The sequence below is a fragment of the Hippocampus guttulatus genome, chromosome 5 (assembly GCF_054856545.1).
Source record: "Hippocampus guttulatus isolate MCC_2025c chromosome 5, RoL_Hgut_1.0, whole genome shotgun sequence".
In the NCBI taxonomy this organism is placed as follows: domain Eukaryota; kingdom Metazoa; phylum Chordata; class Actinopteri; order Syngnathiformes; family Syngnathidae; genus Hippocampus; species Hippocampus guttulatus.
This window is the reverse complement of record NC_141265.1, coordinates 15,522,895-15,542,369: the sequence shown is the minus strand read 5'-3', so window position 1 is coordinate 15,542,369 and position 19,475 is coordinate 15,522,895. Positions and strand designations below refer to the sequence as shown.

Here is a 19,475-nt window from a genome sequence, read left to right as displayed (position 1 = left end):
ACAATGTTTATTACAAAACACAGTAATGAGTCCTCCTGTTAGCGTTTTCCAATGTTGACCGTGTCTTATTTGCAAACCAAATGTATGTTTACCACTTGACAACTGCAGGGAGAGCCTTGGAGCGCAAAATAAATCATCCATATTGTTTGCAGTTCACATTTTCCTGTCTAGCCGTACGAGCGGGTGTGTTTTTTTGTTGTTGTTGAAGAAATAGTATGAATGTTCACATCTAGGGGGCTGTCAAGAATTATTGTATTCAATAATTGATAGTTATCATAGCATTGTGGTACTTTCTGGTTTGTTTTACAGACTAACATCTTGATGTCAAAGCCAAAGTACCTTTAAAGTTTTCGATATCGAGTGACACAAATGGAGAGGGCCTTAATATTATTTTCATCTAAGCCGCTGAAATTCACACAGTAACCAAATCATTTGATATTTTCAGGTGATCAATCAGTGGTTTACCCTGTGCTGTAGAGGAAAAAGTGTCGCGTCGCATCTTTGGTTTTCTTTCCCAAAACAAGAAGTGGAGAAACCTGGTGGTAGTCTATTATAGAAAGCAAAGGAGTCGGTCTAGAGTCTCAGGTACAAGGATTTCATACTTGATGAGAATTGTAACGAGGAGCACCATCGACATCAGTTTCCGTCAACTAAGTTTTTGTTGTTGTTGTTGTTTTTTGGGGGGGGGGGGTTTAATGGGAATGGGTGAAGAAAAGTATTGGTGAGCTCCGTTTGGCAGCATTGGATCTCTTTAGAAGGAGCTTACGTGTGTCCCAACGTTTTTGCTTCTAAAACATGAAAATGCAACTGTTACAATCTCCCTCAAAGAGTCACAAAAGAGAGAAAAAAATGATGGAAATTATCGAAATTTAGAAGAAGAAGCAATGATGTAGTGTATACACACACACACACACACACGTGCACGGCAAGTAAGCACGCAAAAACACACTACTAAGTACTACTGCTACTACTCCAACTAAAATAGAGTCAAATCTTTCATTTGGTAGTTTCTGTGTTTACGTAGATAAAACAATTTTCTCTGAGCCTTGAAAGATCAGTCAGAATGTTCAAAATTTCTGGCAGTCAAGAGATTCTTTTTTTTTTTTTTTTTTTTTTTAATGGCTGGCATCAAAAGAGTTAACTGTGATGCCAGCTACATTTAAAATGTTTGCTTGTCTTGTGTGATGATGTCACATATTCTGCAGTGCAACGCTAAGAGGAATGTGCTGCATGCATTGTGTGTGCAGGAGCAGGTGGTATGCTCAAAATGTTCCCGTTGATGTGATCAAAGTAAATGTATGCAGGGAAATTTTAAGGCAACAGAGGTAATTAACAAACCCGATTTTCCTCAGTTGGAGGCAGGGGCGGTTCTGGATCAATTTCACTGAGGGGGCCGGGCTGGGGCCAGGGGTTTTGATGGGGGGGCACATTCAACCCAGGGCTAAAAAGACAGATTCAAAATCTTATTTGACTTTTTATTTCTTCAGACTTTGAAATTGTAGTCATAACATTACAGTGATGAGAAAAAAACAGTATTAGGAGGGCTAAGATGTCTGCAAGCGTAACAATACGTCTGTTGAGAATATTCAAGCCAGGGGATGATATGGTACCAGCCTGCCGGGGACAAAAATTGCAAATACACTGAAGCTAGATGTTTTACATGCATATAATTATCCAAATTTTAAAAGGCAATGTCTTTGATCCTGTTAAATAAAAATTAAAATAAAAAGGGAGACTAAAAAAGTTACACACACACACACACACACACACACGCGCGCGCGCGCACACACACATAAACACGCGCACACACAAACGCACACACACGCACGCGCGCGCACACGCACGCACACACACACACTCACACGCAAATAGCACTCGTGTCGTGGTAATTTCCTTCTCTGCGGACTGCTTCTCATTTTCCCGCTCATTTTTAAATGGCGCAGCGCCCTAAAGGGTCCGACTAGAATGTTAAATCACGCACTTTGGTTCCACCTTTCGTGTCGGCGACTCGGCACGACTGCGTAATCTGCGCTCGGAGGGGGGGCCAGAATCGGTGCTACGGGGGCACTGACCCCCCCCCCCCCCCCCCAGAACCGCCTCTGGTTGGAGGCCCTGCCCCATGGGTCATCAAATAGATGCCTCCCTTTACTCATTATGAAAATTTACCGGCGAGTAACTGTAAATATCTTAGTTCATCGACACTCTCATTAGCACGTAACCGCTGTGGCTATTTGACCTCACTTGCTAACCAAAAAAAGCAGCACCTACATAGGCACATCAACAGTTTTGTGGATGAATTAAAGTGGTGTAATGCATGTTTCCATTGAAAGATAATGCAAGCTGATTTCATGTTATCTAGAGACTGGATCTTCAAGAAAAATTAGTGCATCAGTCAACTCAAACATTCCTGTAACGTTCCTGAAAGCTCTAAACTTATTTGTGAGAGCCAGTTCATGATTTTCTGAGTTGCTCCATCTGTGGGGGTTTTTTTGGGTTTTTTTGTCCTTAAGACGTTCATATACCGGTAATTGCATTATGGTCCACTATTGTAAAAGAAACAATGTAGCAGTTGTTGTTGGTGGGGGGCCTTGCTTGGGTTGCCCCAACCCCCCTTCACTCACCCCCCACCCTAAAAAGGCATTTCGGCAGTTGGACAATGGCACTTTAATGTTCATCACGACCTTTTGTTTTGGAGGTGCAAATTCACATCATGTTGACAGCTATTTATATCACTTGTTTCCATTGCCTTTTTTTTTTTTTATCTTGTTGCAGGGCCTTTTCTTGACCTTTTCAGGACCTTGAATATTTTTATCTTTGCCCTTGTAATTTCTAGTTGTTCAAATCTTCCCAGTCTGTTCCATTCACAAATCCCTTCTAAATGTCCCAGAATGCACTTTGGCCAGCCGAGGGGTGTGGGGTCGGACGGGCGGTTCTTTCATTTCACTTTGCTCTACTAGTCAGCATCTTTTAACTCAACTCTGACCTGCGCAGACGAAACATATCTGACATTCTCCATTTGGGTTACATAATGGGAATTCTGTCACCACAGAAGAACATACAAATTTAAAAAAGAATGTCCTGGCCACATTTTTAAGAATTATAGTTGGTCATGTAAAGTACAACATATTTTCTCTTATTCCATCGACCTGCGTCGTCTTCTTTTTTTTTTTTTTTCGATGTGCCATTACCTCATGTTTGACTTCAACCTGCAAAATGAGCCGGAAGAAGAATATGATGTACGCCGTCGGTGCCTCATCCGCTACCACGGACCATTTCACAATATGGCGACCGATGTAGCCTGTCTGTGGCGAGGGAAGTGCCTCATTAGGGCCTTTCAAAGTGTGGCCCTTAATGGGTAAAAGGCAACAGCTAGAGTGAAAAGCGACTTTCTGGCTCCTCTTCTGGATGGGGCGAGTCATAAAAGAACTAAATCAGGGATGGGGAACTTAAATGGACGTAGGACAAAAACAACAACATTACGGAATGAACAGAATTAAACAGTTTGCACATCGTGAACCTTGCACCTTAGAAACAGGTGGCTACTCAAGCTTATGGCCTAACAAAGGATTTTTTTAGGCTTATTCATGAATACCTGATTTTCCTGTCTTTTCTCCCCTGCATTGGGCTGTTGAAACGGCACAGGGAGCATGGCATGACTTGCTTGTATTTTGTGAGGTCTTTTTTTTTTTCTTTTGGGCAGAATAACAGAAATTGTCACGCTCATTTTCTGTGAATTCTGCCTAGCAACAAGTGACTTGGTAAAAATGAAACATGACAAGAAAAGCTCTGATTTGTTGTGCTGTCTTGCTGCATGTTGGTTGTCGACACTGTATGGTCACAACAAATCACATATACAGTATATAGGTCTGCGTTGTTTATGCATAAAAATATGAAAAATGAATATTAACCCTGTCAGGGATAGCGGTTACTACGGTGGACAGCTTATCATGTTATCAGGTTACAGGTTATCATTATTGGTGCATGAAAGGGTTAAGAGAGTACCGTCTTGATGGTTATGCAAAAGCCATTTGTTTTGTCCTAAGATGCTGTTTTATCCTCTTCAAGTGGCATTTCAGAGGCATTTTGCAATTATTTTTGTGTTGGGCGTAACGCGTTTGTGTTCCTGCCCGTGTGTGATTCATGCAAGCCGTGGCTACCAAAAGCAGAAAGCGGCCGCAGGAGAAATCAATGAGGCCTTCACTTGCTTATTAATGGCCGCAACCAAGTTCAGTGCCTCGCCGCTTGATGGGAAACAGGCCGGTGGTGAGCTGTGGTGAGGGGTTTGAGAACCAAGTCAATGTGCGTTTGTGCGTGTGAGAGAGAGAGCTTGAACAAAGCCAGAGAGAGAGAGAGAGAGCTTGAACAAAGCCATATGTCATAGAAGGCCCCATTGAGTGGAATACTTGCCTATTGGAGTCCTTCGATCAGGTCTTTTGGTGCTTGTGTTGGTTGAGAGGAGAATAATCAGAGTCAGCTACAAATTGAAAGTTGTCAGAAGAATCAACTCATCATCATCATTATCGTCATCATCAGACTTGAATGTACTGTATGTTCTCTCCCAGCAACTGGCAACTCATTTTGAAGTCTGTGCATTTGTGGAACAGCATTTTGTAATTAACGTTTGAAGTCGAAGAATAGCCGTTGTGAGTTGACCTCAGATTTTTGAATGGAGATGACGGATGGGAATAGAAGTACCGGGGATCCCTGTAATAACGTTCAAAGTTTCAAGGTTACCTTTGTACTGTTTTTCATTTTATTGGCTTTTATTGAAAGCTGAAGGCATATGACGGCAAGTCATGTGGAAGTATTCATTGTTCTACACGTGCAAAAAGAACAGTTTTCAGGCATGTTTTATGATTCATTTTGTGCTTGATTTTCCAGGAATGGTAACAGGAGTTTCTATGATTATGTTTATCATTTTTATTTTTTGGTTTTGGGCTGACATTCCTTTGTGCTTCTTTTTTTTTTTTTTTGATTCTATAAATTCCAAATAAAACTAGATAAACGAAACAAAACATACAAGAAACACAACCACACTCAACCTTCCAATTCTCTGCGTAGCCACACACCAGGGCTGCCCCCTCCCCCCACACCCCCAACAAGTGGCTGACATGCTACACTTCTAATTCACGAGTAATTTGGAACAATATGTCACATCTATTAATTGAGCACACATTTTGTAGGAATCCATTGATTCAAAAGCCTGTGAGGACATGCTTGAAACTTAAAGCTTTTTGTAGTTCACAGAGGTGAATAAAGTTGATTTCATGTATTGATTAATTTTTTTTCCTCTTGTCAAATGCGTGCCTCAGCTCCTCTTGAACCTCACTTCACAAAGTGTACATCCCAGGATCAAATGACATTCAGCTGCTGGTGGAGTCCCGGCAGTTTCCACAACCTGTCTGACCCCGGAGCATTGAGAGTCTTCTATCAGAAGCGCGTTATAGAGTGAGAGAAGAAGTGACCCAAAAAAAAAAATGCCGTTAAGCAGGCAACATATCTGTGACTGACACGCTGCTTTTTTTTTTTTTAAATCCTGCCTTCAGCGCCTCCACTAAGAACGAATGGAAAGAGTGTCCAGAGTATTTCCACTCGAGGCGAGAATGCTTCTTTGATCAAACCCACACGTCCATTTGGACCCCCTACTGCTTGCAACTGCGCAGCCGAGACAACGTTACCTATTTCAACACGGATGACTGCTTCACTGTGGAAAACATTGGTTCGTATTGCAATTTGTATCGATTTTCGATCTATGACCTCCTTTTAAATTCGCAGTGATCAATGAGCATCCTACGTTTTGTTTTTCAGCTTGAAACCTGTCGACCGGGTCGACACCCACGGTTTTGAAATATTAACGGATGTTTTACCTTTTTTTTTAAGTGTATTTTATTAATTGTATTTTTTTAAGAGGGGCGGGTCTTTTTTTTGTCCTGTAGAAAATGCAGATTGAATGTTTTATCGGCATTGTTGAAGATTTTCTTTTTTTATGTGGGAGGGGGTGTTTAAAACAAATAAATAAACAAATTCTCCAATGCATATAATTGCATGTCATGGTTTAACATGTAAAATGTTGTATTTAGATTCATGAATAAGATAAGATAAGTTAAGAAAACCTTTATTAGTCTCGCAATGGAGAAATTCCCAATTCACAGCAGCAAAGTTATGAAAGGAAGAAGTAGAACAACAAAATATAGGAGCTGCTGGAAAGGCAGCCACTCTCGCGGCGCCATTTTGAAATCAAAAAAACTAAAATAACACAACACAACACAACACATAGGACACAGACAGTCGTGCAATCTTCACCAATTTTCTGCATACACTTTGTTGTCTGAAGCAGTTCTAGATGAAAGAGGAGAGGATCAAAGTGTCCTTTCACCAGTGGATCAGAGACGTCATGCTGAAAATGTGCACACGTCTGCTACAAGCTAAGTTTTGAAAGCAAACACGAAGCTGTAGCGTCCATTGACGAAAAGAGATTAGTTCACTTCTCCTGTCCCACGTAATCCGCTTCAAACTCCAAGCCGCGACTCCCAGTTCCAAATCCGCATCGGCGCTGCGCACTAACGCTCCTTATATGTTGGTTAATTGTATTAAATTGCATATGAACAATACAATTAAAATGTACAACTGAACATATTTTACAGCAAGTGATCTCTGGCATGTGGATTATGTGTGGCTGCATCGGGTGACGTGACGTTTGCACACATTTGCTTTGCTGAAATGTCTTGACATTTTTCTGGCAGTGCGTCCTGACCCTCCGGTGGCTCTCAACTGGACCTGCCTGAATGTGAGTCCCTCCGGGCTCACTTACGACGTCATGGTGACATGGGAGCCACCCGCCTCCGCTGACGTCGGGATGGGCTGGATGAATATCGTGTACGAGGTCCAGTACCGAGAGAAGAACAGCACCACCTGGGAGACAGTGAGTCGTCATTTCTCGTTTGTAAATTCCACAACACTTCTTTCAAATGTTATAAAGTCGGTGCCACAAGCGCAACATGTGTGTCCTCCAACCTTAAAGGGGAAGATCAAATCAGGACACGTAGTTTTATGTTTCCTTCCTCCTAAAGCCACTGGAAGCCTGAGCAAGGCCTCCTGGGAAAACACGGGTTTACTGAAGGACGTCAAGGGTGGGAGCGCTTGGTTCGGAGGTCATGGTGTGTCTGCTTGGTTTGCTAATCTCATCATATAAATCTTTCTCCAGCTGCATACCTGTAAATCTGAAACCTCTGTAAATCTAACTAATATCCACCTACTGGCCAAGAAATTCTGTACGTCTACTGGGCAATACATGCATGAAAATGGCGTCAAGCAGATGCATCTTAAAAATAGGAATACGGTAAAAAGGTTCATTTTTCTGCTCTTCAGTGGAACCGTTATACAGTTTTATGTCGATTCATCAAATGCATCGAGCCACGTCATGGTTATGGTTTACGTCGGAGGGACGTTATGACTGTCAACTTAAATAAATTCATCATCTCATCATATTATTTTTGTTATTTTGACTTCAAAATGGCGCCGCGTGAGCGGCTGCCTTCCAGTAGCTCCTATATTTTGTTGTTCTACTTCTTCCTTTCATAACTTTGCTGCTGTGAATCTGGAATTTCTCCATTGTGAGACTAATAAAGGTTTTCTTATCTTCTTTTCTTATCTTATATTGCAGATACTACAATAGATTTGAAATCAGTGGCCAGTAAAAACTGTAAAAACATTATCAGATTAATTTTAATGGGGGAATTGGTAACAAGAAAATATGAGATGACGACAATTAGCAATTTTTGTATGTTAGCAAGAAACATGAAATCAATGCAGATAATTGACTTTTGTGGGCCACATAAAATGATCTCGTGGGCCAAATCTGGCCCCCGGGCCTTGAGTTTCACACCTGTGGCTGGGCAAATGCTTCTCAAATGCCCAATTCTAAAATTGTATTGAAAATCATTTGAGGTGTTTCTTGTGCAAGCTAGTTTCTTGAGATCTGGAATTGGATTTTTTTTTTATTGTATTATCCAAATGATAAATTATTTTTTGTGTTATACTCAATGGGTGTCAGTTTTTGGATGGCACCTCTAAATGATCATGATCTAATGTCATGGATCTCTGTTACAAAATTCAGATGGAGGTTCAGCTGCAGCCTCAAACCGAGCAGACTATCCACGGACTCCATGTCGAAAAAGTATACGAGGTGCACATCCGCTGCAGGATGAAGGCCTTCACCAAGTTCGGAGACTTCAGTGAATCTGTTTTCATTCAAGTCTCTCGCATTCCAAACAAAGGTAAGCTTGTTCCGCAAATTTTGGTGCATTTGTAGTTTTGTTTCCCTGTGTGGGTTGCAATGCAATGCAATGGTGTTTTTCTTTTTTCTTTTTGTTCATCTTTGTAGATGCATTTTCACTGCTCACATTGGTTATCATTTTGGGGGTTGTGGCCGCCGTCATACTCATCATGTGGGTTGCTGTCTCACAGCAGCACAGGTAGGAACTCCGATGCGCACACATATGGAAGATATTTTGGTGTTTAACCAAGTGGGATTTGCCCTCTTTGCAGATTAATGGTCATTCTGTTGCCACCGGTTCCGGCGCCCAAAATTAAAGGCGTGGATCCAGAGCTGTTAAAGGTACCTCTGTTTGTTTTTGGGTTTTTTTTTTAAATTAATGTCATTTTTTTTGGTCATTGTAATTATTATCTATGTTCTTTATGGCACCCTTATTGTGCCTTGGGAAACGCTAGTAAAGACCATGTACTGTGAAAATGAATGTCTTCTAAATTTCACACACCACAGAGAAGAGCGTTGTTAATAGCCCTGCCAAATTTGAATGATTACAAACATTGTCAAATCAAGGAAATGAGGCTTCAGTCATTGTCACCCTTCTCAAATGCTGCAGCCGTGCCCACTAAATGTGCTTTAACGATATCCCACTTGACCGTCAACTGTCAATCAAATACATTTGCTACGACCTAGAAAAATGGCTGCTTTTTAGTCTGTAGGCCACAGGTGTCAAAGTCAAGGCCCGGGGGCCGGATCTGGCCCGCCACATCATTTTATGTGGCCCGCAAAAACAAATCAAGTATGTCAAGTTCCATGAGACTTGCTAAAGTCTGAACCAAAATTTCAAATTGTCATGTAATTCACAATAACAGTCATTATTCTTGGCTTCCGATTTTAAAGCTAGTGTCGATCCATCAATTTGTTGTGTGCTGTGAATGTAATATGTGGAGGTGATTAAATATTGATATGGTTTCTTAAAATTCATAACGGTCCTCCAAGGGAAACCGTAAATACAATGCGGCTCGCAACAAAAATAAGTTTGATACCCCTGCTGTAGGCCTCGCTAGCTTGCTAAAGGCATGTCTCAATTGCGCCGGATGACGCTCAAGTTCTTACATATTGTGGCAGGAGGACGACTCCTGTCGCTCTCCAAAGTGAGTCATGCAGCACAGCTTTAGTTATGCCCCCCGCCCCCCTCCGCCACTCCCCTCCAAAAATCAGAAAAACCAAAATGGAGAAAAAACATTTAATGCTGTAGCTTCACAAGTGAGGACTACATACTGTAGTTCTTGTTCGTACGTTTCCAGCAATCATCTTCAAACGTATTTGGAAAGAAATGAATTTGTTTTACGGGGCCTCTAAGAGGCCCTCATAACAAAGTGAAGATGAAACATAAAATGTGTTATGTAACCCATTTTGTAAATAATATTTCTATTGACAGGCTGGTGTCATTGTTCATCACAATGCCCACTTCTCCTTGCCACATCACTCATTGTTTATTGTGTGAGCCTGTTATTAAGCCGAAAAAAAAAGAACAGACCATAATTTATTATAATACAAACAAGTTCTGTTGGACAGCTCTGTTTTTAATTGTGAGAGACGAAAGCAAATGTAAGTTCAGCATTGTGCAGCTCTCACTCTAAAACCATAATAATAAACATTTTGCTACAGCTCTTGCACTGGATCTCATTCGATTTTGCAAATGTACCTAATGTTATTTTGTTTCCATGCAGAAAGGGAAGTTGGATGAGCTGAATTTCATTCTTAGCGGTGGAGGTCTTGTTGACGGCCCCACGTATTCGCCAGACTTTTACCAAGATGAGCCGTGGGTGGAATTCATAGAGGTGGACGTGAAGGATCCGGACACTGGGGAAAAGGAGGACAACCAGACCTCGGACACCGACAGGCTGTTAGGGGGCTCTCAGTCAAGCGGACACCGAGCCGGGTGCTCCACCGCTTTCAGGTACTTCTTGTATTTCTACCAGAGTTGTACAATTTGGGGGGGGGAAAGTAGGCCTCGAAAAGCAGTGGTTCTATTATTCTATAATAAAAATAATAACAATAATAATAATAATAATGTCCATCACGAGGTATATGTCTTTAAACAGTAGGTGGGGTACACCCTCAACTGGTTGTCAGCCTATCGCAGTAAATATTCTATGATTCTGTTAAATGTTCAGCACACAAGTGAAATAAATTTTGTACCTGGGGCAATGTTTGAAAACAAAATTCACAATGTCAAACTCAAGGCCCGGGGGCCATATTTGGCCCGCCACATCATTTATGTGGCCCGCGACAGCAGATCAAACATGTCAACCTCCATGATGCTTTCTAAAATGTCGACCAAAAATTTTAATTTTCACATGTAATAAATAAGAGAGATATTCTAAGCATTTTCTTGTTACCAAACCCATCGTGATCGTAACTTAAGCAAGAGTTGAATCAACAGTTCTTGACTTCTTGATATGATTTCAGTCATAACGGCCCTCCAAGGGAAACGGTAACTAAAATGTGGCCCGCGACAAAAATGAGTTTGACACCCGTGGATGTAATTGCAAGTGCGCTGACCTTAAAAGTTAAATACAACTGAACTGTACTTTACAAATGTCCTGTCATGGATGAAAAAAAAGTTAAAGATGATGGAACATAAAGAACAATTTATATAAGTAATTCAGTGACCCTTTTGCATACCACTAGAGGGAGCAATGACTGTGAGAACCACCGCTCTGGTGAGAAAATGTCTCAATATTATTGGGAAAGTTTTTGTTTTTTGTTTTTTCAGGGAAAAATGCATCAGAATTAGGTCTGCACAATATATCACCATTGTGATTATTGTTGTAAATCATGTAGCCCTACCCACTTGTTAACATGCATCTATGCTGCTGTCCCATCAGCTTTCCTGACGATGGCGGCGACAGCGACCGCCCTTACGCATCGAATGATCCCGATGAAGACGGCACCGTGCTGACGTCCACGCTGCTCCCGGGCCAACTCGACGACAGAGAAGCGTCCCTCTACGTGGACTCAGAGCAAATAGAGAGACCCCCGGCGCACCCTCAAAGCGGAGTTCCTCACTCTTGGGTCACCATGGATTTCTACGCCCAGGTCAGCAACGTCATGCCCTTCGGGGGTGTGGTGCTGTCCCCCGGCCAGCAACTACGAACTCAGGAAGGCGGCCCGGCCTCGAACGAAGACGCAAAGAAGGGGAAGAAAGACTGCGAGGAGGAGAAGAAGCAAAAGGAGTGTCAGTTTCAGCTCCTGGATTTGGAACCGGCTGGCGAGAGCAGCACCCCACCTTACTGCTCCATGCCCGACAAGAGCTGCCAGCCCAGCGAGCCTCGGGCGAATGAAGCCTACCAGTCGCCTTACGTCTCTCCCGACTCCCCCCAGGCGCAGCTCTTTGCCCCCGTAGCGGACTACACGGTTGTACAGGAGCTAGATAGCCAGCGCAGCGTTCTGCTGGACCCGCCTCCCGTCCAGTCAGCGCCGTTGTGCCTGTCGCAGCACCCCCTCAAATCCCTCCCCGCCATGCCCGGGGGGTACGTGACCCCAGACCTGCAGGGGACATTCTCGCCTTGAACGCAACACGTTTAGACTGGGAAGTTAGCTGACTCCCGTTGGAGGCCGATTGACTCGCGGCGAACGGCGGGAGAGGAGGTGAAATTGCCCCCGCTGCCTTACATCCGCGCCGCCGAAATGTATTTCATGCGCTTTGTGTTTCCTTGCAAGCGACGTAGGAGAGACGTTTTTCAAGAAGCAATCATTTTGACGCTTCTTTAGGTAATCGCCGAAGTCTTAACAGTGCAAAGAGTCGCGCAGTTGCCCTGGCTCGAAGACGGCAGGGGAAGAAGCGTCTGCCATTGTTTACTTCTTAAATAGTGTACATAATTGACACAACTTTAGGATGTGTGCTTTCAAGACATGTCGAACGATTCATAGTTGCTCAAACCGAGCAAGAAAGTAGAACATTTTTCTTATTTTGCTGCACAACTGCGATTATTCACGTGCTGGCCAAATTTCGAGGTAGTTTATTTGTTGAATTTGTGATTTTGTTGTTTTTTTGTTTTTGTTTTTTTAGCTGAAAACCGCAACCCTGCAGGATAAAAATGAACAACGCGACGACAAATAATCCAGTCAAAAAGCTTGTGTGCTTTCCAGCTAAAGGATTCTCATCCGATCATCTATTTCCTATCGCACTTGTCGACATCCCTATCCCAGCTGACTTTGGCCGAAATCGCAGCCGAAACCTTTACATTGAAAATGTGGACTGGGAATGAATAACATTGTGCATGAATGTATTTTACAAACGATCACACAGACACGCGCACACAATTTCTTCAACGTAACTGTGATAAAACGAGCTTCTACGCGGCGTCATGGCGCCTTGCAGGAGGTCGCTATGAGGCGTTCGGTGATGCTAAGGAAATTGCCATGTTGGCTGACCAAAGGGAAATCCTGAAACGCGGTTCATGGACGGGAATGAGTTCCCCCCTTTGATCCTGGCCCACGTTTAATTCCATTTTACGCAAAGGAATCTTAGAAGCTGTACTTTAAAACAGAAGGAATGGCTTTCTACGCCGTTTAAAAAAACCCCAACAACTTGTAGTACCAATACTTTGAAAGCTGCTGTACATGTAGCTGACGGACACACGCACACACAATATCAACCTATACCAGCTCAGCTACTACAACCCTTATGATGTTATTTGAAATGTGCTCCTATATGTTTATGTCCAATAATTCAGGGACGGCGAATGGATTGAGTCCAAAGAATGTGAAGGTGTGTCAGTTGACACCGTGTGAACAACTGCTTTTTCCACGGTTGCGTTCAATGCTTGTCGTGCCTGTTTTGACGAATGCTTAAATAGTAGACATAATAATCGCAATAGGCCTTAGACTAGGCTAAAAAAAAAAAATAATTGCAGAGGCGGCAATGTGTTTAGGTGAACTGGTGAAGCATCTCTTCGTGCGCATTCATAAAATCCATTTGCCATTTGATCCATTTATCCTCACCAGGTTCGAGGCCGTGCCGGAGCCTATCCCGGATCGTCTTGGCCAAATAGGCGGGTTCCACCCTGAATTGATTGCCAGCCAATCGCAGGGCACACATAGACAAACAGACAAACCGCAGTCACAATCACACCCAGGGACAATTTAGACTGTTCCAGTAACCTACCGTGCATGTTTTTTTGGAATGTGGGAGAAAACCTGTGTGGGTGGAGGACATGCACACTTCACAGAGTAAGGACGGGACCGGATTCTGCACTGTGAGGCTGACGTGCTAACCAGTCGACCAGGTTATAATTACATATGGATTTAAAAGTTACAAAGGAGGGTTGTATACACAAATCTGCCTGATTGCAACTGGTTTTTTTTTGTTGGTTTTTTTGGGTGTTTGAAAGGAGGAGGGTGATGATTGTAAAGCTGTGATAGTGTTTCACAAAAGTGCCCATTCGGTGACAAATCAAACTAATTCAGCCTTGTGCTGTCCGCCATTTGAATATGATCATTAACAGACAAAAATGTAATTGTTTTCTAAGAGCTTTTTCTTTAATTGTTATCGGGAATACAAAGAAAATATATTTTAAATAGATTTCATTTCGTGACAGCAACCCTGTATAATGTTGCTACCTGGTACTTCTGCATTCACTGAAGGTTCATTTAAGGGCGAGCTAGCAGTACTGTATTGTGGCTTCGTTCACATTTAGTGGGAAAAGACTGCAAAGCTAATAATGCTGCTCGCCTGCTACCTGGAAATGGTCCGTCTGCGCTAAAGTGCCTGCGCAAGTGCATGTGTATGGAATTGCATGTGTCAGTATGTTTGTGTGAGTATGATAGTGTGTGCGCGCATGTGTTAGTGTGTGCGTGTGCGTGTTTAAGTGCCTTCGTACAAGTCAGGGGCAGAGCGACGTGGTGGCTAGGGTTGGGCCATGGTCACCCCTTGTCACTCTCCAGATACCCCACAACAAGGGAAAATGTTTGATATTTTTTATTTTTCTGCCTTTATCGTGTGTGTGTGTGTGTGTGTGTGTGTGTGTGTGTGTGTGTGTGTGTGTGTGCGTGTGTGTGTGTGCATAAGTGCACAACTACGTTGCAGTGTGTACTTGTTCACATTTAAGCACATGTGAATGTCAGTGCCTGTGAGATTGTGTGTGCATGTTTCTGAGTTTGTAAGTGTGCGTGTGTGTAAGCCTGTGCGCATCAATGTACTGTATGGATGCGAGTGTCGATGGGTATTTCAGGGGCAGGGGGGGTCAACAAAACAAAAAAAATTGGAAATATTTTGTCAATAATCAACATCCATTTTAATCTTGAATAAAATTTGCACACTCATGTATGTGTGCACTTAATATTCAGAGTTACTCACACTTATTTACACGTCTGTAAATAAATAAAAAGTTGTACGAACATTTTACCAGTAGAGGGCGCTAACATACATATACTGTAACTCCGTGCCAAAGAGTGCTCATTTAACATCTAAAACAGTGCAAGCCCACGTCGCTGTGACATGTCATTTATCTGGAGTGGCACCTGGGAGTCTCCAAGCAGATTCCATGGGTGGCACTCCCCCCGTCTCCGCCAGTGGTGTGTACATATACTAAGTGCATGCCTAATTGTGAGTACGCTTGCGTAAATGTGACTGTGAGCGCATGTCAGTGGACTATGACAAGTATGCCATTTGCTCGGTTATGAATGGACAGATACACACGGACAAGTTTTCCGTTGTATGGCAAACCCCCCCCCCTCCCCCGCCCCCAAAAATTAAGGAAATTCCCAGTAGGGAACCCCCTGTTTAATGCAGTTCTGTTCAGCGTAGTCACTGTGAATGTGTCCAAACTGGAATATATGCAATGCAATCAGAGACGAGCAGTCGAGAGATCATTTCTTCAAACTGTGTGTGCAAGTTTTAGTGTGTTTAAGTTTAAGTGTGTGTGTGATTGCCAGCTCACAATAAATTCATTCTTAACCTCGTGCATATGGTGATTGCAACTGTTTCGAAATGTGACAGACACTTTCAACTGAGCACTTTGTACACGTTCGACAGATCGCGCCTTCACGTGAGAATTTAGTAGGGTTAGATACAAAAGGGTGATTTTTCTTGACTGTTTTTTTAATTACGTGTTTAAATGGGGTAATTTTTTTCAGGTTTTCTTTTTCTTTGTTTTTTTTTTTTTTGGAATGGTTTTCTATATGAGGGTTGTCAACTGATGGGTCGTGGACGGTAGAAAATGTTGCATGTATTCATATTCATATTGAGGAGCCGACGATGAGAAGAAAGGAGCGTTAGCGCGGAGCGCCGATGCGGATGTGGAACTGGGAGTCGCGGCTTGGAGTTTGAAGCGGATTACGTGGGACAGGAGAAGTGAACTCATCTCTTTTCGTCAATGGACGCTACAGCTTCGTGTTTGCTTTCAAAACTTAGCTTGTAGCAGACGTGTGCACATTTTCAGCATGACGTCTCTGATCCACTGGTGAAAGGACACTTTGATCCTCTCCTCTTTCATCTAGAACTGCTTCAGACAACAAAGTGTATGCAGAAAAGTGGTGAAGATTGCACGATTGTCTGTGTCCTATGTGTTGTGTTGTGTTATTTTGACTTCAAAATGGCGCCGCGAGAGTGGCTGCCTTTCCAGCAGCTCCTAGATTTTGTTGTTCTACTTCTTCCTTTCATAACTTTGCTGCTGTGAATTGGGAATTTCTCCATTGCGAGACTAATAAAGGTTTTTCTTATCTTATTCATGTATATTTTTTTTATCCCTCGGGACAGTACAGAGGTGGAGCTACCAAATTTACACACAAAATAATAAGGTAAAGGCTAGAAATGTTACTTCCTTGTGTTCTAGCAACTATAGTGTAGTCTGTAAACAAATACAGTGCAATGTCATGGCTTTCGGCGCTACATTAAACTCGTTTTGTTTAAAAAAAAAATCATACGTTGTACATTTGATTTCAGGGGGTGTATTTTGAGGCCTATTTTGAGGAGTATTGTTCTTAACTTCTAATGAAATGGATCGCGACTTGGCAACATGAGGAAACTGCGTATCCCAGGGTGACAACAGCTGAGCACCAAGAAACAAAAAACAAAACGGTTAAAGCTGACATAAATGGTTTACTTAGAAATATTTCTTGAAATGCTACATTTTGTCAAATGGAGTTATTCATTGTCGACAAGTTTCCAATGTCATGAGAATTCATTTGGTTTGTCATTTTTCCTCAATACTCAATTGGTTTATGAAATATAGTGAACATTTGTATGTGATTTTCCTGACAAGTGTTTAATGATATAATCGTAGTCACAAAGTTGGATTACAAATTATCTGAAATGAGTAGCATGCAATGAAAACATGACCAGGTTTACTCAAAATGTATTTTTACAATTTTTTCTTAATGAAAGAATTTTACAAAAATAGTTTTACGAAAATGCCAGCGCAGTCTACTTTTAGTTTGTATTATTGATTATGGAAAACTGGTACTTGTAGGGGGTTGTTGGTATTATTTTTAGATACATTCTCATAAAAATTTCGATAATACTGTACAGTGAGTATTCAGTGAAAAACTTTGATGTCTTTATAAAGAATTTGGAAATCATTTCCCCATTATGCTACATGATTTTTCTTTTTTAAATTGTTTATGGAGGAGTGTGTTTTTTATTTTTTTTGTCATATCATTTACTGTTGATGTTTTAATATTTTCCGACTAAATTCTCATGGCAACATGTCCATCAACACATGTTGAAATAATATTTCGACTTTGACATCTTAAGTTTCGTCTTCTTTTTTTTTTTTTTTTTTAATAATGAGAGAATGAGGAACCTTTATTATCAATAAGCTTCAGTTTTAAGCCATTGAATTTGTGTTTATACAAGAAATTTTATACTACCAGATTGATGGAATCATATACTGTGATGTGTATTTGTAATAATTTGCTTGAAAGATGATTGAATAGCTGGATGGAGGTGTCAGCCGCTATCACACTGCCTTTCAAAACCAGCTTTTTTCCATCCCTGCAACAGCTTCAGGCGGGGCGGAATGTTGCGGAGGGGAATGCCGGGGGGCAGTGGCAGGGGGGTGTCTCTGAAAGGAAACACCTTGGCTCTCACTTCTCCCATCCAGATAGTATTTTATGTCACAAATATGATGTGATTGTGTCAATATCTCACTTTTTCTGGGTTTTGTGTAAAAGGCTCTGATGTAAAGGAGGCTTTGGTTTCAATAGTTACACTGCAAGCATTCTTATACTGCTTTGCTGTCATTATTGTTTCCGTATTTCCTTGTGGCAGTGTGGCTGAGTGACGTGTTCGGCCTCCAGTCGTTTCTTGATCACATATTGGGCAATTTGGGCCTCAGTTTTTTTCTTGGGGTTGTTGCTGTTGTTGTTGTTTCATGATTAAGTCCAACAGACGATTATGCCAACCAGGTTCATGCTCAACAGCATTGTTCATCCAACTTCAATCGTATCTTGACTATCAAATTAAATTTGCTCCACAATTTTAATTTAAATCACTCAGATATCAACTCTCCCCATTGACATGCACGATAAATCCCATTCATTGATGAAAAAAATGGACACTTTTTTCGGCCTTCATTCAGTGGATGTGTGGCACCTTGTGGTATGCTCACGACTTGGCTAATAGTAGTCATTATTCGCAAAATAGAAAGAATGTGACTACCAGTATTGTGGTTCGTGTGTGTGCACCACTTGTGTCCAAATAGCAGTTGTTCAAAATTTATGTTACAACCACAATAGATCAATGCTAATTTTGTTAGCCCTTTCCTTGGGTGATTAGCATTACTTTTAGCATTAAACTAGCAGGCTTTCGTGAGTAAATTCATGTTGTTTAGTTAAATACACAGCATGTAATTGTCTTTGTTTTATGTTTAGTTTCTCAGTAAACAGCCGAGATTGGCAATGAACACCCTGAAACAAGCACACTGGCCTTTTTTTTTTTGAAAGAACTCTTTGCTACTGTAACTGCCAAACCGCACACAGCATGCTCCGGGAGGGCAGAATAGACATGGTTGGAGAAAAACTAACTAGTAAATCTAATTTTTGCGTGCAAAATAGAGCAAAAAATCCCCTTATTATAAGTTGGGACACTTGTAACAAGCCAAGGTACCATTGGAGCTTGTTTCAAGTTGCATTCATATTTGCATCCACCTTGAGGGGGGTTAGAACGCTAAGAACAATGTTGGACTTCAATGATGTGATATTCTTATCTTAGCAGTTAAGCCTTGTCAGTGTTGTATCTGTGATTGATAAGCTTGCGATACAATAAATGTAAATTTGCCACATTTTAATCGTACTGATCCTTTTTGTTTGTCTCGGCATTAGTCGTGAATGGAGATGTCCAACTGGTCAGTGTTTCATTATTTTTTGCACAACTTGCCATTAACAAGGATGAACACCGGCATTCAAAGCAAAGGACAGCTGAATATTTCCCTAATTCACTGTGTGTGTGTGTGTGTGTACAATTTGCAGGACACTTTCTTTCACGTTTTGCGCATGTGCACTCGTACTTTTATTGTTTGTGTGCAAAAAGTTGCATCATGGCCTCCTTTCACCCTATGGAGTGCGCGTGCGTGTGTGTGTGTGTGTGTGCGTTAAATGCAGGATGAGCACCTTTCACCCGAAGTGTGTCTATGTCCAATACGTGTGTGTGCGTGCGCGCGCGTGTGCGTGTGCGCGACCTGAGAATACAGGCTTGTTTGTGATCCACATAGAGGAACACTGTGTAAATGGGTTCAAATGTTGTGTGTGAGTTTCACTCTCACTTCCAGGCCTCTCAGTGTTAGTGAAAAAGATGGAGGAGGGGTTGCCGCAGCCAGCCGGAGAAAGCTTATTGGCCAATTAAGATGGAGGCTGTGTACCGCTGCTCTGTATGGGGGGCTGATTGAATCACAGCCCAATTACGCCCACATAGGCAAGGCACCTCGGTCTAACTCATCGCCTCCTTTTGTTTGTTGACCTTTTCGGACATACAATTTGACAGGGCATTCAGATGCACGGATCCAAGCTGAACATGGTGCACTTTGCCGTTGTAGTGTATCATTACTAAAATGACCAAAAAAAAAAAAAAAAATTACAATAAAATAGTAAGGCTTTGCTGTCACAAATTTGGTAAATCTTTTTTTCATGAGTAAATTATCATTTAATACTGAAACGTTACTTTTATTAATCACTCAATGTATAGTGTACTATGGTGTCG

General features: G+C 41.9%; 1 protein-coding gene across 4 annotated transcripts in view; it reads left to right on the top strand.

Moving 5' to 3' along the window:
- Window positions 1–18,561, top strand: part of ghra (growth hormone receptor a) — a 40,086-nt gene extending 21,525 nt beyond the window's left edge. For 3 of the 4 annotated variants that reach the window (XM_086111368.1, XM_086111369.1, XM_086111367.1), the window contains 8 exons: window positions 5,313–5,448; window positions 5,547–5,719; window positions 6,744–6,922; window positions 8,117–8,276; window positions 8,384–8,474; window positions 8,548–8,617; window positions 10,003–10,232; window positions 11,164–18,561. In XM_086111368.1, coding sequence (XP_085967494.1) covers window positions 5,313–5,448; window positions 5,547–5,719; window positions 6,744–6,922; window positions 8,117–8,276; window positions 8,384–8,474; window positions 8,548–8,617; window positions 10,003–10,232; window positions 11,164–11,848 — 1,724 coding nt within the window. In that variant the 3' untranslated portion in view covers window positions 11,849–18,561. The remainder of the gene's footprint in view (window positions 1–5,312; window positions 5,449–5,546; window positions 5,720–6,743; window positions 6,923–8,116; window positions 8,277–8,383; window positions 8,475–8,547; window positions 8,618–10,002; window positions 10,233–11,163) is intronic. The other variant, XR_015100936.1, reaches the window with a different exon arrangement.
- Window positions 18,562–19,475: the final 914 nt, after the last annotated feature.